This window comes from Echinops telfairi, unplaced genomic scaffold, assembly GCF_000313985.2.
Source record: "Echinops telfairi isolate 266 unplaced genomic scaffold, ASM31398v2 ScPeMD7_2;HRSCAF=8, whole genome shotgun sequence".
In the NCBI taxonomy this organism is placed as follows: Eukaryota; Metazoa; Chordata; class Mammalia; order Afrosoricida; family Tenrecidae; genus Echinops; species Echinops telfairi.
In genome coordinates this window covers 45,237,728-45,261,692 of record NW_022103898.1, presented here as the reverse complement: position 1 = coordinate 45,261,692, position 23,965 = coordinate 45,237,728, and the positions used below count along the sequence as shown (strand labels likewise).

At 37.6% G+C, this 23,965-nt stretch overlaps 1 protein-coding gene across 1 annotated transcript in view; it reads left to right on the top strand.

Annotated features, from left to right (window-relative positions):
• The window catches only part of LRRIQ1 (leucine rich repeats and IQ motif containing 1), a 232,578-nt gene that overhangs the window by 113,938 nt on the left and 94,675 nt on the right, over positions 1 to 23,965 (top strand). Inside the window, exon 17 of the mRNA XM_045288642.1 lies at positions 1,278 to 1,379. Coding sequence (XP_045144577.1) covers positions 1,278 to 1,379 — 102 coding nt within the window. The remainder of the gene's footprint in view (positions 1 to 1,277; positions 1,380 to 23,965) is intronic.

Below are 23,965 nucleotides of genomic sequence, written 5' to 3'. Positions count from 1 at the left end.
GATTGTGATAAGAGTTGTATGAGCCCCTAGTAAAATGATTTAAAAAAATAAAAAAGCAAGTACCACGGACTGCCAAAAGAACCAACAGATCTGTCTTAGAAGTACAACCATTTTCATCTCTTGTATTTGGGTTTGGGCATATTATCTGGACATACCCATCCCTAGAGAAGGATATCATACTTGGTAAGTGAGGGCTGCAGACAAACAAATAAACAAAAGGCCCTCATGACATGGAGTGATACAGTGGCTGCAGCCATCAGTCAAGCATAAGAACAATGATAAGGATGGCAGAAGACCAAACGGCGTTTCGTTCTGTTGTGCACAGGGTCTCTATGAATCAGATCTGACTCCAAGCCACCTAACACCAACCACACACACTAATCAGAGATCCTTAAAATGTCTTACTTCTGTCAGATGTGGTAAACTATTAAGAAAATGTCTTGAATTGTGATTTCTATTTGCCTATTTCAATCTTATAATTTCACTCTTTATTTTATCCCTAGTACTGAACTTCCTTGTGTTATTTTCTTACACTTCTTCAGTAAGCCAAACACCCCTTGTCAGAGTGTAATTGCACCAAACCACCATTTCACGCACCATAGAACCATTCACGGCCAAAATATATATATAGGACTTTCTGTACAGTCATCTTAGTGGTTTTTAAATGACAGTTTCAGTCTATCTTTGGTGTAAAACATATAAAGTTTATACATTTTGTTATGCAAGTGCTATCATGTTAGAGCAATAAAATAGCCCGCTCTTGGATCTGTCAATTTAATAAGACCATGTGTTTTTTAATTCTGCCTTGTCCATTGTTTCATTTGCTTCTCTATATTCCAGGACCCTATAGCTTAGGGGGTAAAAAGGGAGTTCTTCTCTAAATAAAAGCATTTAGCTAATTATATGTTTATTAAAATTTTGCTTTACATCAGCAGAAATGCCATAAATTTAAGAAAAATTATAAAATAATAGACAGTTTAGTGACTTCTCAAAGAAAAGATGATGCTATAAATAGAACATTTGAATGCCGATGTTTTCACATTGTTATTTTTGTGCTTTATGTCACCTGTTGACTTCCAATGTGCTTGATGAGAGAATTTGCAACAGATGAATGGTTGGTCACTTTTTTATATTACGAATATTTTAAAGCAACATTGTCAATTTCATAAAACCTCATAGAGTAGATATTAGTTTTTTAAAACCTCCATTTAAAAAATGTATAGCCATTTCGGAGAAGGAATGCACCAGACTTGAACTTTGATCTTGGTTTTGTCTAGGTCCTGCTGCGCAACTAGCATTGTTCCAAAACAGCGAGAGTAAACGCTCTGTTACAAGATCACAAAGGACGTCACAACCCAGAAGAGGTGGCTATGTTGAAGGTATGGCTTAATCACAGATACATAGAAATGTAAAAAGCAAATGAAGATTGAGATTTTTATTTAAAACAAATTTGTAACATTTTCAGTAAATCCTAAACTCAAAAGTTATATATGTCTAAATGTAAGTTAAATTATGATTCTTAAAGATAAAATAGAAGTTGAGTATACTCATACATTAGTATACATAATTTAGCATTTGTATCAAGGATTATATGAAATTTAAATTACTGACATAATTATATGAAAGTCTTATACTGCTTCATGAGCATTACTAGTTTTGTTTCTATTGTATACTGACAGATACCAGTAGTCTAGATCAGTGGAGTGATTGCATATTGAAATTATATTTCTATATATTTTTACTGCCAACATATTCATTTTATTAAACTATAAAATATACAGTGGGATTTGAAACATTTATTTTAAATATTATATTAACATACTATATTTAAAGGTTACCAAACTCATGTTGTGAAGAGTTTGCATACTTAGGTGGCAGAATATATTACTAATTTAGATGTTCAAAAGAATTAAGGACTTAATGCTATTAAACTAAAATATTTAAAAGAAATAAGCTGCAAACTTGACATAAAAGAAATTTATCATTACTTTCTTTTATATTTTATTTTGAAATCATTTTATGTATACTCTTATATTGTTGCTTAGAATACCTAAAAGTATCTGAGTAACGATAAACAATTTAAATTTTTTCAATACTTTTTGCATTTCTATAGATATTAGAAAATATGCATATTCATATAACATTTATTTATTTAGGTGTTAATTTCTGTTCTGTAGTATCTCAGACTAAAGAAGAGTCTGGTTGTCACAAAATTTATATTTTTTAAGAATTGACTATACAGTATTTAGGGGTGAAAGACATGGGGCTTAGACTCTTGTTTAAAGTACATAGCAATAAAAACAGATATGTAGATAAAGCAAGTCTTACAAACTATTGAAGTGGATTAATCAATAGATGGTTACATAAAACTGTTTTATCATTCTCTCTCTTTTAATATTTAAAAATTTCATAGTCAAATACATAAATATTTATTGATATATATCTTAATAAAATTAAAATACTTACCCCATGCAGAATAAGGATTCGATTTTAGTCATGATTCATTTCCTTGTTACAGTCTTAACTCTACTATTTCTCTTACAAAATAGGAAGTGTGAAAATTCTGCTAAAATCAATTAACTCCACAGATGCTACTTATTTAATAGGAGGGTTGTTACTTGAGAAAAGGAATGTTTAGAAACAGACACAGAGTGGGCCCTTTAAAGTTAGCACAAACCTCACAATGAGAAAAGCAAAACTTTCTAATACATTCCATGATATTCTCTTGCACTCTGAAATGTGAATGATACCATTTAGGGTGTAATATATTTGTATAGGATGTATTTATTTACTTCTGTGCAAATATAAATATGCTAGGAATCATTCAAAGTAATGATTTACATAAAGTGGCCTATAGAAGACTAAACACTTCTACATATTCATGAACTTTATGATGTAAACCATTGACCCCATCAGTACTGACCCGTCGCTGACCACACCTGCCACGTCACTAACCTTATCATGCGTCAGTTCTCCTGTGAAAGAAGACTGAGAGCCACTAATGGCCTATTATTTTTTCTTATTTATTTTGTATCTTGAAGATTTCTAGCTAATCCCACTGTTGAATATGAAACCCTGACATCATTCTTCTATATTTAGTACTGAGTTTATTAAGTAAGAGTATAGGCTCTGGAGGGGCTCTAATGCAGTTTGTATACTGACTCCACCATCTATTCACTGCATGGCTGCGTTGTTGTGGTTAGGCGCTGTTGAGTCGGTTCCTACCCATTGCAAGCATGTGTATAACGAAGGAAGCACTGCCTAGTGCTGTACACCACCCACAATCAGAGACCATTGTTGCAGCCAATATTGTCAATCCATCTTTTCAAGTGTCTTCCTCTTTCTATGAGAACGCTTTACTCTACGAAACATAATCTACCACTTGTCAAGCACGATGTCCTTTTTCAAAGACTGATTTCTCCCGGTAACATGTCCAAAGTACCAGAAAGGAAGTCTCACCAACCTCACTTCTAAGGAGCATTCTGGCTGAACTTCTTTCAAAATAGATTTGTTTATTCTTCTGTCAATCCATGGTATTTTCAATATTCCTCACCTGTACCATAATTCCAATGCATCAATTCTGTAGTCTTTCTTATTAGTTATCCAACTTTAATATGCATATGCTGCAATCTAAAAGATCATGGTTTGAAGTAAACACACCTTAGTGCTCAAAGTGGCATCCTTGCTATGCACTTTAGACAGGTCTTATATAGCAGAGATGCCCAATACAGCACTTGATTTTCTAATTGCTCCTTCTATACACATTGATTTCAAATCTAAGCAAAATTAAATCCTTGACAACTTCAATATTTTCTCCATTTATCATCATTATATCTATTGGTACATTATTGACATCTGTAGTCCTTAATGCACATCACCAAGTGCTTGAATTCCTCCTCATTTTCAACACACAAGGTTGGGTCATTTGTATATGAAAATTGGTTAATAAGCTTTTCTCCAATACTGATGCTGTGTTCTTTTACATGTACTACATTTTCTATGATTATTTGTTCAGGATACAAGTTTAAGTACATATGATGAAAGGATATGATTTTGATGCACACCTTCTCTAATTTAGAACTACATAGTATTCCTTTGTTTTGTTCAAAAGACTACCTCTTGAACCTTGTACAGGTTCCAAATGAGCACAAGGAAATGTTTTGGAGTTCCCATTCTTCTGAGAGTCATCTACAGTTTGTTAAGATCTACATAATCAAATGCTTTTGCATTGTCAATAAAACCCAAGTAAATTCCTGTCTGGTATTCTCTGCTTTCAACCAAGGTCAATTTGACATCAGCAATGATATACCTTAATCTACATCTTTTTCAGAATCCAGCCTGAACCATGTCAAGGTACATTTGCAACCATTGTTGGATAATCTTGAGTGAAATTTACTCACATGTGATAGTAATGATATTGTTCAATAATTTCCACATTCTATTGGGTTATCTTTCTTTGTAATGAGTACAAATATGAATCTCTTCCAGTTAGTTGGTCAGGTAACTGTCTTCCTAGTGTCTCGGCATAGAAAAGTGAATGCTTCCAGGGCTTCATGAACTAGCTGGAACATTTCAGTTAGTATTCTGTCAATTCTTGGAGATTTAGATTTTACTAGTGTCTTCAATGTAGCTCAGACTTCTTTCTTCAGTACCGTCAGTGATTGATCACATGCTACCTCTTAAAATTGGTGAATGTTGACCTGCTCTTTTTTTTTTTTGAAGATCATTTTATTGGGGGCTCTTACAGCTCATAACAATCCATACATCAATTGTATCAAGCATATTTGTATATATGTTTTTGATACAGTGACTCTAAGTGATCTTTTCATCATATTTGATCCACACCATTCAATATTTTGCCCATAAATTTCTTCAGCAATATAGTGAGAGGCTTGAATTTGTCTTTGGTTCTTTCATCTTGAGATATATTGAGCACGTTCACCTTTTTCAGTTGTCTATCTTCAGGACTTTGCACATTTCACTAGAATATTTTTATTTGTTTTCATAAGCTTCCCTTAGAAATTTTATGTTCATTTCTTTTACTTCATTATTTCTTCCATTTGCATTAGCTGCTCTATTATCAGGATTAAATTTTGGAATCTCTTTACTACATTTTGATCTTTTCTTTCTTGTCTTTTAAATGATATTTTGTTTCTTTATATATTATGTTCTTGATGTCATCTTACAGCTCTTTCGTCCTAAGTGCAAACAGTAAATCAAATATGTTCCTGAGATGTTCTTGAAATTTAGGTTGGATATGCACTTGAGTTTGTATTTTGGTTCTTGTAGGCTTGTTTAAATTTTCTTTATCTTCTACTTTAACTTTCATTTGGGAAATTTATTATTTGTTCCACAATAATCCCTGGCCTTATTTTGGCTGCCAATTTTTAGCGTCTCTATCATCTGTTTCCTTTGATGTCATCAGTTGATTCCTGAGTATTATATCTGGCAAAGTTCATGTCCACAACCACCATTTACATTGATGAGAAAAAGGTTTTCCAATGAAAAAATTGTGGGTCTTTCAAAAATCTGACATATAATTTCCAGCATCATTTCCATGACCAAGAACATATTTTCCAGTCACTATTCCTTCTTCTTTGTTTCCAGATAGTGCAATCTGATTGCCAATAATTATCAATATATCTTGATTGCATGTCTTATTGATTTTAGGCTTAAGACGTTGGTAGAATTCTTTAATTTCTTTATCATTGATTTTCATAGTTGGTCCATACATTTTAATAATAGTGTTAACCGAGTTTCCTTATAGTTATTACCCTATCACAGATAGTAGCACTCTTCACGTTAGATCTTGGAAAGTGCTTTTTCACAATGGGTGATACAATTCCTTTTGAACTTGTCATTTCCAGCCTAGTAAGCCATAGGACTAGACTCAAAATGGCCAATGCCAGTCCGTTCAGCCCAGTTATGCGTAGGATATCAATCGTTATGTGTTTCATTTCATTTTTGACAACTTCATTTCCATAGCTTTCTACTACTTTCATTCCACTTAAGATTATTGATGGATTTTTACAACTGTTTCTTCCTGTTTCTTCCCATGCTCCATCAGCAAATGAAGGTCCCGAAGGCCATACTCCTTTCACATTCTGAATGTTGACGCAACTTTGTAGAGGGAGCTATTCGCCAGTCGAATTTTGAGTACCTTTCAACGAGAGGGGCTGATATTTCAGCACCATATCTAACACTGTCCTGATGTTACTCATAACTGTTCAGAGGGTAATTCCTCAAAAGTGGAGAGCTTCTTCCTTCTTCAGAGTTGTTCTTAATCTGAAAGCTCAGAGGAAATAAGTTCCATTGTGGTGACCTTGCTGGCATTTGAAATACCAGTGACAGAGCTTCCAGCATCACAGCAACAAGCAAGCCACCACAGTACAGCAAAGTGACAGGCAAGCGGGGGGTATGACCTTACTGTCCTTGTTTCTTATTACTTTTCATCTAGAGCAGTGGTTCTCACCCTTCCTAATGCAGCGGCCACTTAATACATTTCCTCATGTTGTGACCCCCCCAACAAGAAAATTGTTTTTGTTGCTACTGCATAACTGTAATTTTGCTACTGTTATGAATCATGCGATACCTGTGAAAGAATCGCTTGAGTTCCAAAGGGGTCATGACCCACAGGTTGAGAACTGCTGATCTAGAGAATTGGAAATTACTTGTACCTTATTGTTGTGAGCATTCCATGAGATATGCAGTTTTTGTAACATTTGGATCATAAAGCAGGGAATGACTGACAACAGTAATTTTTTAAAAATTCTATTATTTGTTCCTTATTAACAATTGATAGTCTTCATTGTAGTTCTTGGAGCCCTTGTGAAGTAGTGGGTTACATGTTGGGCTTCTAATCACAAGATCAGAAGTTCTGAACCACCAGCTCTCCACAAGAGAAAGATGAGACTTTCTACTCCCATACAGGGAGCGACAGTCAGTCTGTGAAACCCAGGGGAAAGTTCTACTCTGTCCTACAGGGTCACTGTGAGTCACCATTGATTAGATGGCAGTGAGTTTGGGTTTTTTGATTTTTTTTTTGTTTTTATGTAATTGTAGTTATTGGTAAGTATTGTGCCAAGAACCTTAGTTATTCTCTTAGCAAATTGTTTTAGAAAATCTAGAAAGAAATCTGCCAAAAGTTTGCAGATGAGGGAAAGTATTTTAATATTTTTAAAAGTTTCTTACCCAAGATAATACAGAGTAAATGTTTGAAGGTCAATGGGGAAATTTTCCTTACCCAAACAAAGCTAAAACCCATTACCATTCAGTTTATTCTAACTCTTAGTGACCCCTGAAAAGTAGAACTTCCTCATATAGTTTCCAAGGGTATAAATCTTTGTTGAAACAAACTGTCGTATTTTTGTCCCATTGAATGCCTACTGGGTTGGAACTGCTGACCTTTCAGTTTTCAATTGAGTGCTTAATCCCCTGAACTTCTTATAAAAACAACAACAATAACCAACTAACATCAATTAAAACAAGAGCTTTTGAAGAACAAAATTTTATAGGTAACTGCAAATATAATTTATTTTCAAAAGATTAATACAAGGCTGATTCCATTGGGGTAAAAGTTAAAGATATCCAAATGTGACATTTTCAAAATGCTGTATCATTCAATGGAGTAATCCCTGATGTCAGTAACTGCTCTTCCCACAGCATATACCTCACATGCCAAGGTTCTGCAATTCAATGCAAAGTCTGAATGGAATTCAGACATTTCTAAGGAAATGACTTTTGTCACAGAGTTGAGCAAATCTCATATGCGTAATTCATAATTTAGCCTGAAAGTTTCTCCTCATTCATAAATCAGTACTGTTGGCTCAGAGGCTGCAGACACTGGTAAATCAGGTGGAGCGATAAACTGCCAATTCAAGTCTCAAAATCTGGTCCTCAAGCCAGAAGCAAGCCAGAAATAGTATCCAGAGCTATGGAGCAAACTGCCTAAGTGGCTCAGATCAGCTACTGAGATATGAGAAGGCTGGACGTGACAGTCTCACTTGCTTAACCAGGCAGGGAGGACATTGGAACTTACACCAAGATTGCTACCTGAATGTTGGGCCATCAGTCTCATAGATTGTTAACTGGTGTCTGATTGGTGTTTGCCACCAGAGACTCAGCACTACTTTTTACATAGACTCATTCAGGAAGAGGTGCTCACAATTATGGAAACTCTGCCCACATCTGAGGCAAAGTGTTTCTTTTATTCTGTTTTGAATATGATCTATATTAGATAGAACCAACTTATCGGCACCTATCACGCACTAGCCAACAGTGTCACTGTGAATTAAGAGTTGTCAAGTAAGCATCAAGCGTATTTGCAAGCAACCACAGAATATCTGAAGACTTCTTTTTAGTAAAGGATGTTCATAATATTATTTCCAATGAGTACCACTCAATATTAGTCAAAATAGACATGGATATAAAGATTTATACAATGTACTTAACCAAGCCTCAGCAAAAGAAAAAGATGAAAATCACAAATATCTAGTTAAAATTGAAATAGCAAAAAAAAAAAATTAAAATAGCACAGGAAAACATGACATGAAATCCCACAAACAAAAGCGACTCAGAACAGAATTTTTAAAATAACAGCGATAAGTATATAATCAGTAATCGCATTCAATGGAAATGAGTTAAATGCACCTATCAAGAAAACAGAGAGTATCAGGGTGGATCAGAAGCAGAATGATCAATATACTGCTTATGGGAAGCACACCTTAGACACAAAGGCAAAATAGACTAAAAATCAAAGAATAGAAAAAATGCACATCAACCTAATGTGAAATCAAAAGTTAGGAGAGGAAATATAAGTCTCTGATAAAGTAGATTTCTAAACAAAATCCATCTTGAGTGACAAAGAAGGACACACAATAATTAAAAGTACAATTGAGCAACAAGACCTAACATATTAAATATGTATGCACCCAATGAAGCACCCTCAAAATACATTAACCAAACCCTTAGAGAATTGAAGAGAAAACTTGGGCAATGCTACAATAATGGGAAACCTAACCCCACTCTCCAGGAAGGACAGACAGAACAACTGCAAAGAAACTCAATACAGACACAGAAGAACTAAACAACCCAATTAACCAATTTTACCTCCCAGACATACACAAAACACTTCACCCAACAGCAACGTAATATGCATTTTTTACTGTTATCATGGAATCGTCACAATAGACCATATGTTAGGTCTTAATTGTTAATAAAATATTAATTAATTTTAAAGCATCGAGATATTACAAACCATTTTATCAGATTTCAATACTATAAAATTAGAAATAAAAAATAGGAAACCCAAGGAAAAAAAATCAAATACATGGAAATGGAACAACACTTTGATTTAAAACTATTGTGTAGTTGAAAAAATAAGGAATGAAACTTTAAAATTCCTTAAGACAAATGAGAACAACATATCAAAAACTTTGGCATATAGCAAAACCAGAACCCTAAGGGCAATTTAAAGCAATACATGCACCCATCCCAAAAGAGGGAACATAAATCAATAGGTTAGCCCAACATCTTCAACAATTTAGAACAAGAACACCAGCCAAAATAAACCCGTCACCAGAAAAAATATAAAGAATAAATATTAAAGCAGATATAATGAATCTGAAAAAAATAGGGGAAAAAACCCAACCACACAAAAAGTTGGTTCTTTGAAGATATTTTCTTCTTTTTTTTTTTTAATCATTTTATTGGGGCTCTTACGGCTCTTGTAACAATCCATGCATCCATCTATGTGTCAAGCACATTTGTATATTTGTTGCCATCATCATTCTCAAAACAATTTTTTTCTACTTGAGCCCTTGGTTTCAGCTCCTCATTTTTTCCTCCCTCCCTCATGAACCCTTAATAATTTATAAATTATTATTATTTCGTATCTTACACTGACCACTGTCTCTGTTCACCCACTTTTCTGTTGTTCTTCCCCCTTTGTGTATGTGTGGGGGGTCGTCGGGGCATTATACATCAATCATTGTAATCAAATCCTCCTTTATCCCCCCACCTTCCCGCTACTCTCATGGTAACACTATTCTTATTATTGGTCCTGAGGGATTTATTTGTACTGGATTCACTGTGTTGCAAGCTCTTATCTGTACCAATGTACATTTTCTGGTCTAGCCAGATTTGTAAGGTAGAATTGGGATCATGATAGTGGTGGGGAGGAAGCATTAAAGAACTATAGGAATGTTGTATGTTTCATTGGTGCTATACTGCACCCTGACTGGCTCATCCCTTCCTTGTTACCCTTCTGTGAGGAGATGTCCAATTGTCTACAGATGGGCTTTGGGTTTCCACTCTGCCATCCCCCTTGTTCACAATATGATTGTTTGTTTTGGGTCATTAATGCCTGACACCTGATCCCATTGACACCTCATGATCACACAGGCTGGTGTGCTTCTTCCATGTGGGCTTTGTTGCTTCTCAGCTAGATGGCCGCTTGTTTATCTTCAAGCCTTTAAGACCACAGGCTCTATATCGTTTGATAGCGGGACCCTTTCAGCTTTCTTCACCACCTTTGCTTATGCACCCATTTTGTCTTCAGCGATCGTGTCGGGAAGGTGAGCATCACAAAGTGTTCTTGCATTGATGGAGGACTATAGAGAGGCCCAATGTCAGTCTTCTACCTTGATACTTAACATATAAATATATGTACATAGATTAATTTCCTTATCATTACATATAAATATATTCACATATGTACTTGCCTGTATTCAGACATCTATAAATGTCCTTGCCTCCTTGTTTTTTCCTCTGTTTCCCTTTACTTTCCACTGTCATGTTCGACCTTTCATTAATTCCTCTTGTCTACATTGCACTTGATCAAGCCCTACCAGGCATCCTATGCCCTCCTTGCCATCAATTATAGATCATTTGTTCCTTTTCCCTGGGTTTGTTGGTTCCCCCCCACTTCCTTTCTCCAGCCTCCCCCTCTCCCTTGTCCCCCCAGAACCATCGGTCCTATTGTTTTCTCCTCAGGATTGTTTATCCTGCCTATCTTATTGAGATAGATATGCAAAAACAAAACAACAACAAAAAAGAAAAGCCTATGAATAGTTCCAGGTCTGTCTGTAGACCTTTATGGGTGTTTTATGGTCAAGTCTGATGAGGTGCCACACCCTGCCCCAGAAGTCTATGTTTGGGATTTCTCAGGGGCTTCAGTGCTTTGATCCTTTTGCTGCTCTGTTGCACGGCCTTCATGTTTCACCCTAGAGTGGTGAGGTCAGATCCGGCACAGTTCCCAGATTGTGTCTCCAGTGTTGTCCCCTGTAGTACTATGGCTCAGTGAGGAATTTCGTGTCTCTTAGTGGGGCCGGCCCTATGGTCCTCTCTTTGCATTGGCTGCTCTGAGCAGGAATATTGTCCAGGAGGCATGGTGGGCCACGATGTGTTCCACTCTCTTTTTCTCTGCTCCCTTGTGTGAGGGGGGTGTGGGTGGGTGGGAGGTGTCCACATATTGGGATTGGGGCGGCCCCACAGACCTCTCTATTCCCTGCTTTATGCCAGTATGAGGCATTCACATCTTGGCACACCAAGTTGAGGTCTGGTCTCTCTCTCCCTCTCCTGTGGAGATACAAACAATACCCTCCTCTTAGACGCGTTAGTATCCTGTTCCCCCACTTCCCATGTCGTTGTTTATTGTTGTTTTTTCTGTTTCTTTTCCCTTCCTTTTTAGTTGGCTGCCATATGTATCCCTGGGTTGGGTCTGACCCCTGCTGTAATGCCTGGACCTCGACCAAGGGATGTATGCATGTAGTAGCTTTTCCCCTATTCCCCTTTTGGATTTTAAGCTTGCCTCAGTAGGCTCATGTACTTGTCCTTTTGTGCTTGGTTTACTTCGCTTAGCATAATTTCCTACAATTCTTCCCATGTGGTGATGTGCTTCATGCATTCATCATTGCTTTTTATGGATATGTAGTACTCCATTATATGTACGTACCACAGTTTTTTAATCCATTCATCCACTGATGTCAAGTTAAATTGCTTCCAACTCATTGTGATTGTAAACTGTGCTACGATGAACATTGGATCACAGATGTCTGGCCATAGTTTATTTCTTGCCTCTTCTGGGTATGTGCCCAGTAGTGGGATTGCTAAGTTGTAAGGTTACTCAAATTCCATCTGTTTTAGATACCGCCAAATCAATTTCCATAATGGCTATACATACCTACAGGTCCATCAGCAGTGGATGAGAGTTCCTATCTCACCACACTTCCTCTAACACTTGTTACTTTCTGATTTTTTGAATTGGGCTATCTTAGAGGGTGTTAGGTGGTATCTCATAGTTATTTTAATTTCAATTTCTCTTAGGGCTGATGATTGAGAACATTTTCTCATATGTTTGTTACCCATTAGGATTTCCGCCCTTGTGAAACTTCTGCTCAGGCCCTTTGCCTACCTCCTCAATGGGCTATTAGTTTTTTCTTATTGTAATATAGCTGAATATTATAGATTTTAATAATAAGGTCTTTGTCTTATGTGTCATTGCTAAAGATGTTTTCCCTGTCTGTGGGCTACTAATGATGTTTTCCCAGTCTGTGGGCTCTCTTATTACTCTCTTGATGAATTTTTCGATGTATACAGGTGTTTTATCTTCAGTATATCCCACTTGTCAGTTTGTGCCTCCTCTGTGTTTGTGTCCTTCCTATTTCTGATAGACTATGTATTCCCTGTGCCAACGTTCTCAGGTTTGTCCTAATTTCCTTTAATGACCCTAATAGTTTGGGGTCTTACTTCAAGGTCTGTGATTCATCTTGAGTTTTTTCTTGTGCGTGGAGTGGTGTAAGGGTCTTGCTTCATTTTTCTGCATTTAGATATCCATTTTTCCTAGCACCACTTATTGAAGAGGGCATCCACTTCCCATTTGTTATTTTTGGGACCCTTATCAAAGATCAGTTGTCTGTATGCTGATGATTTTATTTCTGGGTTTTTAGTTCCTTTCCTTTGGTCTGAGTATCTGTCATTACCAATACTATTTTGACCACTGTGGTTGTACAATAGGTGCTAAAGTCAGGTAAAGCTAGCCTCCCATTTTGTCTTTCTTCTTGAGTTCTCTGCTAATTCTGGGCTTCTTTCCTCTCCATATGAAGTTGGTAATCAGTTTTTCCAATTATTTGAAGAAAGTTGATGGTGTTTGTATTGGGATAGCATTAAATTTATATAGTGCCCAGGGCAGAACAGACATCTTTACTATATTGAGTCTTCTAATCCATGAGCATGGGATATTCTCACATTTGTGGAGGACACTCTTGGTTTCTTGTAGTTCTGTAGTTTTACTTGTACAAATCTTTTGGGTTTTTTTTTGTCAGGTATATCCCTAGATATTTCTATTTGTGCTTGGCTATTACAAAGGGTGTTGCCTTTTTGATCCCCTCTTCCATGATCTTTTCCTATGTGTTTAGCAGTTTGACAGACTTCTGTTTGTTGATCTTGTATCCTGCAACTCTATCACTTCCAACACTCTCCTTGTAGAGATTTTGGGATTTTTCATATATAAAATAATATCATCCTTAAACAACAATAGTTTCACCTCTTCCTTCCCCAGGCGAATACCTTTGATGTCTTTTCTTTGCCTGATATTGTTAGCTAGGACCTCCAGTATGACGTTAAATAAGAATGGGGACAAAGGGCATCCTTGTCTGGTCCCCCTTTTCAGTGGGATTGTTTTTGTCTTTTCTCCATTGACTACCAAGTTAGTTGTTGGATTTTAATATATATAACTTTTATTATATCGAGGAATTTTCCTTCCATTTTTATCTTCTTGAGTGTCTTAAACAAGAATGGCTGTTGGATATTCTCAAATGTTTTTCCTACATCTATCAATATTGTCATGTGGTTCTTATAATTTTTCATGTCAATGTGGCAAGTAATGCTAGTGGTCTTTCATATGTTGAACCATCCCTGCCACCCTGGAATGAATTCCACTTGGTCAAATGGTGAATTATTTGTGTTCCATACTTTTGTATTCTATTGGCCAGTATTTTTTTAAGTATTTTTGCATCGTTGTTCATTAGGGATATTGGTCTGTAGTTCTCAATTCTAGTGGAATTCTTGCCTGTTTTAAGTATTAGAGTTATACTAGCTTCATAGAAAGAGTTCAGGTCTTTTTCTATGCTCTGGAAGAGTTTGTGTAGTATTGGTTCAGTTCTTCCCTGAATGCTTCATTGAATTTCTCTTGTGAAGTCATCTGCCATGGGGAATTTTTTGTTGCTAATCCTTTGATAATCCTGTTTATTTATTCTATTGTCATGGGTCTGTTGACATTCTTGATGTCCTCCTGGGATAGTCTAGGGAGAGATTGTTTTTACAAGTATTTGTCCATGTCTTCCAACTTTTTTAATCCATTGGAGTACAGGCCTTCGTAGTAGTGTGTAATTATCCTTTTGATTTCATTAGGCTCTGTTGTAATGTCCCCTTGTTTCATCCCTCATCCTGGCTATTGAAATGTGTTCCTTCTTTCTTTGGTTAGGTTTGCCAGCAGTCTGTGAACTCTGTTAATCCTTTCAATGAACTAACTTTTAACTGCATTTATTTTTTCCATTGTTTTCTTGTTTTCCCTCTCATGTAACTCTTCTCTGGTTTTTATTATTTCTGTTCTACTGTTTGTAGGGTTGTCCTCTTGACTGTGCTCTAAGTGCTGTCAGTTTGTGCATAAGTCTCTCTTCCTTTTTCATGTCTGCATTTATTGCTATAAAACTTCCTCTGATAACTCCCTTTGCTGTGTCCCAAAGGTTTGAGTACATCCTATTCTCATTCTGGTTGGCTTCTAGAAACTTCCTAATTTCATCTCTGATCTGGACCAGTCTCCACACCCTTTGCAATAAAGAGTTATTCATCCACCAGTTGTTTGCCCTTATTTTCTTAATCATCCTTCTGTTGATTTCTACCCTTATAGCATAGTGATCAAAGAGGGAAGTCTGTATGTTCTCTCTGTGAGTAAATTTACACAGACTTGACTTGTGTCCCAGCATGTGGTCTGTCTTCAAGGATGTGCCATGTGGGATTAAGAAGAATGTGATTTTATTTATTTATTTTTTGCATTTGAGTGGAGAGCTCTGAAAATAACTATCAGTTCAAGTGATCTAAGTGTAGAATTTAGATATGTAGTGTCCTTGTTAAGCTTCTTTTACTGTGATCTGTCTTTCTCAGAGAGCAGTGTATTAAAATCACCTACTATAATTGTTGAGCCTATGATTTTTTTTTTCATCTTTTGGTGTGTTTGATTGACAAATTTTGCAGGTGCTATATGTTTATAATACTCATTGATTCTTCGTCTACTGTACTATTGGTATTATGTAGTGCCCCTCCTTATCTCTTGTTATGGCTTGCACATTGAGATCAATTTTGTCCGAGATTAGGATTGAAACCCCTGCTTTTTTTAATTGCCGTTTACTTGGTATATTTTTCTCCAGCCTTTGATTCTCAGCCTATTTTTGCCTGTAATCTTGAGCTGTGTCTCCTGTAGGGAGCATATCCATGGGTTGTGTTTTCTAATCCAGTCTTCTAGTTTCTATCTTTTAATAGCTGAGTTCAGTCCATTAATATTCAGGGTTATTACATCACTCTGTGGACTCTGTGATGTCATCTTGTGCTTTTGTGCTGGGTGTTTTCCTACCTCCCTTTCTTATCAGTGTGTTGTGCATGTGTATGTGGTTCATGCTTGCCTTCCTTCCACTGTTGAGCAAACACTATCTTGAGGGGCTGTTTTAGATTTGTTGACCTCTGAATGGAGTTGTTCTATTTAACGGTCTTTTATTTGTGCTCAGTAAGTGTTGTTCTTCTGCCCATACTGAGTTGGCAAGGATTTTTTGTAGGACAGGGTTTATTTTAATGTATTCTTTAAGTTTTGCCTTTTCCAGTAACTCTTACTTCCCCATCTATCTTGATGAATGATTTGGCTTGATAGAGTATTCTTTATTTGCATTATTTTCTTTCAATTTCTGGAATATATTACTCTACTCTCTCCTTTTCTACATAGTGTCCGCTGATAGATCTGAACACACTCTTATTTGGGTACATTTATAGGTGACTGCTTTTTTCCCAAGCTGTTCATATGATTTTCTCCTTTTCCTCGAAGTTGGATAGTTTAACTCTTATATGCCTTTGTGAATTTTTCTTGGGATTCAGTCTAGCTGGTGTTCTTTTGGCCTCCTGAATGGTTGCCTGATTTTCATTCATTATGCTGGGGAAGTTTTCCTCTAAGAATTCCCTCACTATGTTTGCCATTGCCTTCATTGTGTCTTGTTTTGGTAGTCCAATTATTCTAATGCTGTGCCTCTTCATGGAATCAGACATGGTTCTCAGGTTTTGTTCAGCTTCTCTGATTATCTTTTTAGACTGTCTTTCTTATTTGTTAAACTCTGCCCAGTTATCCTCTAGGTCACTGAAGCAATTCTTTGCTTCTTTTAGTCTGTTGGTGAAGTCTGTGAATTTACTACTTGCTTTGATACATTGTCCGTTTGGTGTGTGGCCTTTATGTCCTCTATAATTTCACCCTTAGTCTGTATTGCTTCCCTCATATTCTGTATGACTCTAAGCCACAATATGAAGATTTCTTTCTGTGGCAGATCAACTTCGGCCTCTTCTATGAATTCCATTAGTTTCAGGTCATCCTCGAACAAGGGATTTTTTCCCCCTCGTTTTTCTGTTCAGGCTGTTGATGCAGATTGTTGTTTACATGTCATTTTGTAGGAACTTGGTGCCATTTTTGTAGGAGTCAACTAGCCCTAGGCTCTCTCTTTGGGAGGTTGTTAGGAATGCTTCTGTGGACTGCCTGAAGCCCATCGCCCTAGGGGGCTGTGCTTTACCTTTTTCTCCCTGGGGTTTCCATCTTACCCTAGCTCAGTGGGAATCTGTTGCTTGGGTGGCAGGTTGGATGGTCCTCTCAATTGTCAGGTTCTGAGGTCAGCTGCATTGCACCCTAGTAACTTTTGGGCTTCTGTAGGGGTTTGTTCATAGCTGTGGAGACTGCAGTCTGAAAGAAAGTACTGCCCCAGTATGTAGCTTGGGGGGTGGGATTGGGATGGGGGTGGGAGTGGGAGTGGTTTCTTCCCAGCTAGAGACACTGCAGGCAGGCAGCGAAAAGGCAACAGCCTTGTCTGTCAGCTAGTGTGCAGCTCTGCCATTCCCAGCACAAAGGGCAGGAAAGTGCCAGGTTCTTAGGGATATCAGACTGCACATGCAAGAGCCTCTGCTGGGTGGCTGGAAAACTTGGGGGATGGAAACTGGGGTGCAGTTGCCAGGCTTCAAGAAGATGATCAAAGTGGTAGCCACAGTGGGGGTGGGGTGGACTGTTCCTGGTGGGTGGGTAGGAAAATGGCCCCATTTGCATCTGTTGGTTTAGCATGAATCTCTACTGCTCTGATCACAGAGGGTGTGGGAGCACTGGGCAGAGCAGGGAAAGATTAGGAAAGAGAAGGCCAGTCAGCCAGGATGCAGCGGCTGGGGTAGTAGCCACAGTGCTGTCCACAGCAGCCTGGGCCAGATCCATCCCTGCAGTAGGCCTGGGTCCCCAGGACTCCATAGCAGGTCCATGAGATGGGGTGGAAGTCAGCTCCTGGTTCAGGGATTTGTTCTGGGCTGTTGCGGGAATTAACCAACAGCCTACGAACCCCTACTTGGCCCCTAAATCTTCCCAGTCACTGTTCTCCACCGAGGTCCCAGCATGAGCTGTCAAACGAGTCACCATTTTGCTGACCGCCTCTTTGAATATATTAACAACTGACAAACTTAACAAAGGAAAAGAAAGCAAGACACAAATATTATGAATAGGAGTGAAATGGGCAACATCACAACTGAAATGAAAAAAGATAACTACATAACACTGTAAAGGCTATATTCCACACATTTGAAAGCCTAGAAGAAATGAATAAATTTCTAGAAACATAGGACCTACCTAATTTAACACAGACTGGAGTAGAAAATCTTAACAGACTCATAACAAAAGAAGTAACAAATCAGGTTATTAAACGGTACCTGACACCCTCCTCCTTCTCTCCAACACACACACACACACACACACACACGCACACGCACACGCACACACGCATGCACGTACGCATGCACGCACACACAAAGAAACTGTCCAGGATCCAATAGATTCATGGTGAATTCTATCAAGCTTTAATAAAAACATTGACCCCAATCCTACTCAAACTGTTTTAGAATATGGAAAAGTATGACAAACTCCCAAACTAATTTTATGAAGGGAATATAACCCTGATATCCAAACCAGGCAAAGACACTACAAGAATAAAAATTAAAGACTAATATCACTTAGGAACATGATGTTGTTAGGAACTGTTTAGTCAATTCCAACTCAGAGTGATTCCATGTACATCAGAGAACAACACTGCCTTGTCCTGCATCATTCTCACCATTGTTTTCATGTTGGAACCCATTGTTGCAGCTACTGTGTGAATCCATCTTGTAGAGGACCTTTCTCTTTTTTACTGCCCCTATACTTTACCAAAATGATGCCCTCCTCTAAGGACTGGTCTCTCCTTACAACATGTCCAAAGTATGCGAGATGAAGCTTCACTATTCTTCCTGTAAGCAGAATTCTGGCTGTACTTCTTCCAAGACAGACTCGTTGGTTCTTTTGGCAGTCCATGGTACTTTCAGTATTCTTCAGCAGCACCATAATTCAAACTCACCAATTGTTCTTCGCTCTTCCTTTTTCAATGACCAACTTTGACATGTATATGAAGCAATTGAAAAATACCATGCTCTAGGTCAGGCATACCTTTGTCCTCAGAGGAACATCTCTGCTTTTCAGCACTTTAAAGAGATCTTTTGCAGCTCATGTACCCGGTTCATTGCGTCATTTGAGCTTTTGAAAGTTGTTTCCATGAGTACTAGTTGTGGATTTAAGCAAGATAAAATCCTTGATAACGTCAATCTTTTCTTGGTTTATCAAGCCATTACCTATTGATCCAATTGTGAGAATTTGGTTTTCTTTACATTGACTTGTAATCCATCCTGAAGGCTGTAATCATTGCTTTTCATCAGTAAGTTCTTCAAGCCCTCCTCGTTTTTAACAAGTAATGTTAATAAGTCTTTTTCTAATCATGATGACACGTTCTTCTTCGTAAATTACTTAACCTCTTATGCTTAACCTTCCTTGTCAATTGGAGCCAATAAGCTCTACCACATACAATGTATTAGTAAATCTAATTAATAAAGATATGAAAATGACCTAGCATTCGTTGTTGTTAGATGCCAATGAGTAGATTCTGACTTATCGGAACACTATGTGCCAGAATGAATCACTACACAGTCCTTCGCCGTCATCACAAGCTTTCCTATGTTGCAGCAACTTTTTCAATCCATCTCATTAAGAGGTTTTTCTCGTTTTCACTGACTTTCTCTTTTAAAAATCATAAGATCCTTGTCCAGAGACTCGTCCCTCCAGATAGTATGTACAAACAATATGTGAGATAAAGACTCAACATCCTCACTTCTAAGAAACGTTCTGGCTGTACTTGTTCCAACAGGGACTTGTTTGTTCTTGTGGTAGCCCATGGTATATTTAATATGCTTCACCAATACTAGAATTCATAGTTATCAAGGCTACATAAGGGAGACTTGGTTCATCTTTATGATGCATCTGAGGTGATTGAAATGACCATGACATGGGTCAGGTGCGCTTGGTCATCAAAGTGAGTGACATCTGTGATTTAGGACAGCATCTGGAAATCTCAGAACTTTTGCCTTGAAGTTAGAGCAAAGATTTTGGAGTCTGGAACTGGGGATGCTCATCAGAAGTCTCAAGTAGCATCTAGATATCCAGGCCAGAAGATCTACATAAGCAAGAGTGTAACAAATAGATAAAAGATTGAAGTTGCAAGGATTTCATTTTACCTAGTTCTATAGTCAATACTCATGGAAATAGATGTCAAGAAATCAAATGACATATTGCCTGAGGCAAATCTGCTGTTGAAGCCCTCTTTAAATGAATAAAAACCAAAGATGTAACTTTAAGAGCTAAAGTGCACTTGACTCAAGCCATGATATTTTCAGATACCTAACATGCATGTGAAACATGGGCAGGAAGAATGTGTGTATTTGAATTATGATATTGGCAATGAATATTGAATATACCATGGGCATCCAGAAGAAAGAACAGATCTGAGAGGAATTAAAGCCAACATGTTCTTAGAAGCAAGAATGACATGTGCTTCAGACATATTCCAAGAGAGATTAGTTCCTGGAAAAAAGACGTCATGTTTGGTAAAGTAGAAAAACAAACATCAAAAAAAGAAGAAGAAAAGCCTTAAGGATGTGGATTGACACACTGACTACAACAATGGATTCAAACAGAAAGGAGTGTGAGTGTGCTGCAGAACTGAGTCGTGTTTCCTTCCATTACACATGGGTCACTGCAGCCAGAACCAACTTGCTACCATCTAACAAAAACAAAGAGAGTCAGGTGAGGAATGACTTGATGCATGTGAGGCACTTAGCACAGTGCTCAGTGATCACTATTATTTTTTATTTTATTTTTTCAAACGTCTGTAATTTTCTTTCTTTCCTTTCTCAATCAATAGGTACCTACTTTTGGACATCATGCTTGGTGAAATAGGGGGTCAGTGTAAATGATGGAAACACTTGTTTTCATACCTTCATTTCATATCTTCTGCTTGCTAAATCATCTTGTATCTCATGTCTCTTAAATTTCTAACTCCACGATCTCCACTACTTTAAATGTATTTATTTTGCTTAACACACTACTTTCTGCTTAAGGTACCACTATATTTTTCCCTGCCAAGCTTCCTAGGCAATCTAGACAGTATCGTTATTACTCACTTTGTGTTCAATCTCATTTGCTATTCCATCAAAAAGTATTTTTGAACTTTCATTTTTTCCCTCCATAATACTGGAGACTGTAGGAACAAGTACAAAACAGTCATATTTCCAGAAAATCTTTTCTAGGAAAAGACACAGACTAATAATTTGAAATGTATAATGTAATGTGATGACCTTTTGATAAATTTATTCACAATTTAGGTATATCCTTGTCACTTTTCTATACTTCTTCTAGACTATACCCATTGCAATATCCAATATTAATATCTTTATTCTTAAATTAGCCTTTTACTGTGTTATTTTCTGTCTACAGAATTTATCTTATCTTTTTACATCTTCATTCCCTCTGTTTTGGGTTTTTTTTCTATTTATCTAACCTTCCCATGTTAGCCTCTTTGCTTAATTTTGTCCCTAAAACATCAATATCCTTTAGAATTTGCTTTGTCTTTGACCCTATTCTGTGCTCAGCCCACATATTCATTTGCTCATAGAGCAAATGTTTACTTTGTCAGATAATATTAAGCTAAGACCTAGAGATAGAGATAAAAAGATGAATGTGATTTGGTCTCTGTTCATTTTCTTTAAAGTATACTTTTACCCATTTGAGGATACTTACTTAAATTGGCAAAGGAGTGGAAGAAGAATATCAGTTCTATCCCTGTGGCATTATGGAAGGATCAAAGTTGAATACTTAGTCTCTTCTCATTCAACTGCAGTGGTAACCAAATTTCTGTCCCTATCCTTTCCTCATTGATATTTTTCTAGACACTTCCAACTCATCATGTTCAACATGAAGTGTATTAATATTGATTCAACTCCTCTTATCTGCTCTATTCCTTTTATCTCTTATCTCTGTTTATGGTATTATAAGCTGTTTATTCACATCACCCAGAAAAAAATAAAAACATTCTTAATTCTTGTTTCTCTCTTTTAAAATCAATATTCCACCACTACAATTGCCCTCAATATCTAATGCTTTGGAATATTGTCATATCCTTGTGTTGCAGTGATTTTTTTATATGGTTTGTCCATTATCTTTGTAACCAAATGACAGTGGACCATGCAGATTGGTGTATTTTCTCTTTTTCTATAAGTCTGGGTACACCAAAGAGGAATAATGCGCTGATAGAATTATATAATCCAGCTATGAATATTTATTCATAGGTCTGTAAACAGCAATGGGAGTGGACATAGCTGATCTGCTCTAGCAGGAGTCAAACATGCCTCCATAATCTATCTTCTCTCTGTATTCTGTCCTCCCAGAGCACTCTATTTCTATGCAAGATTTATAATTGGTTGCTATGGCCACACAGAACTCAAAGTCAATACCCACAATTAAAAGTTTTTTTAAGGACATTAATATATTACCACAAGTCAGGATGAACATACAGTGAAGCTACTGTCATTTGTCCACAGCACCATCTTGTCTCTGTCAGCACATAAGTCTTCTCCAGTCCTCAGTCTCTCAGTCACGTGAGACAGCCTCCATGGGCCAGGAAGCCCACCCACCCGTCACTCTGCCCCATAGTTCCATACTCTGGTCAGTTGAGGAGAATAAGGGAGCCCATAGACTTAGAGCTGCCCCTCTGAGTTTCTCTGACACATTCGCTGATGTAGATTCTGCCACTTCAAACAAAGATCTTATATATGTTCTTCCAGTGTCCTAGGATCTTTCTCTTGTATCTCAGCTAGGTCTTATATGGTGCAATATGGCTTTGATGTAAGTTCAGTTTGTCTTTTAGTCAACACTGCACCTAAGGAAAATGAAGGACTCTTAAAGATGCCCCCAAGGGAATGAGGAGTGTGACTTGGTCCACACCCTCTACTAAGGTCAAGACTTAGCCCCACCTTAATCCTGTAACAGAGAAAAAGATCTTAGTCACAGGCGTATAGTCCATCTAAGAATTATGGCCTGGAGAACCATATGAATCAACTCTATCTCAACAGGGTTCATGGTAATTATAAACAACTGGAACTCTAATTTTGGAATTGGTCAATGTTGCCATCCCACTGGGTATATAATGAGTATCGCAGAAGCAGGAATAGGGGATCAAACAATAAACAAAGAAGAGTTGGGAGTGGAGCACATCTTTTGGATCTTGCACACTGAGCATCCTTGTTGTGGGAGATGGAACTATGAACACCAGAAGGTTGGCAGAAGAGTGGCAGCAGTGAAACCAAGATTCAGAGCACAAGACAGAGCAGTGGGATTCCTGGCACATGGTCTGATAGATGCTAAATGTCTTTAGGCAGGAGCTACACCTTTAGAGTGGAATTCCTCTAGGCACTTCTTGGGGGGCAGGCTTGGTTGCTGACCCATGGTATTAAGTTGAACACTTTTGGGTTAAGGCACATGGTAATATGGGAAGTCCTTTGGCCAGTGCTAAAGTAGCTTTTTAGTACTTGTCAGAGGAAGGCAGAGACGAAGAAGCCTCAAAGCTGGTGGCTGAAGAACAGAGAGAAGTTTATCTGCAGGCACTTCTGAGAAGGTGCTGTCCTTGCTGGAAGAACCCTAACCTGAGTATTTCTGATCCTGAATTGTAGCATGTTAACTTCCCCAAAAAGCTCCACAGTTCTGAGGATTGTCTGAATCCTGTGTGGCCATTGTAATGACTTATCATTACCAACAGATCAGTTCACCACTTGTCTGCCAGTTTATAATACTTTGGTGTTTTGTAGGTTGCTGTGATAATCAAAGCAATGTCACTGGTTTTTCAAATGCCAGCAGGGTCAACCAAAGTGAACAGGTTGAAGCAGAGCTTCCAGATTAAGAACAAACTACAAAGGAGTCATTTCTTCAGAGACATTAGCCACTAAAAAACCCTATGGATAGCATTGAGACATTGCTAGTTACTGAGAACCTCATGAATAGAAGCAGAAGCTTGTCAGAGATAGTGCCAGAAGATGAGCCCTTCAAGGAAGAAGACATTCAAAATATGACCGCGGAATGGCCACCTTCTCAAAGGAGAGTGGACCATAATGACATGGATGAAGTGCGGCCGACAGGAGTAAAACCTTCAACCCCTTCATATGCCGATGGGACACAACTCAAAGGAAATATCTGCAAGCATCAATTAGAACATGGGATGTAAAAAAATATTTATCTAGGAAAATTGGAAGTCATAAAGCGGAATCGAATATATAA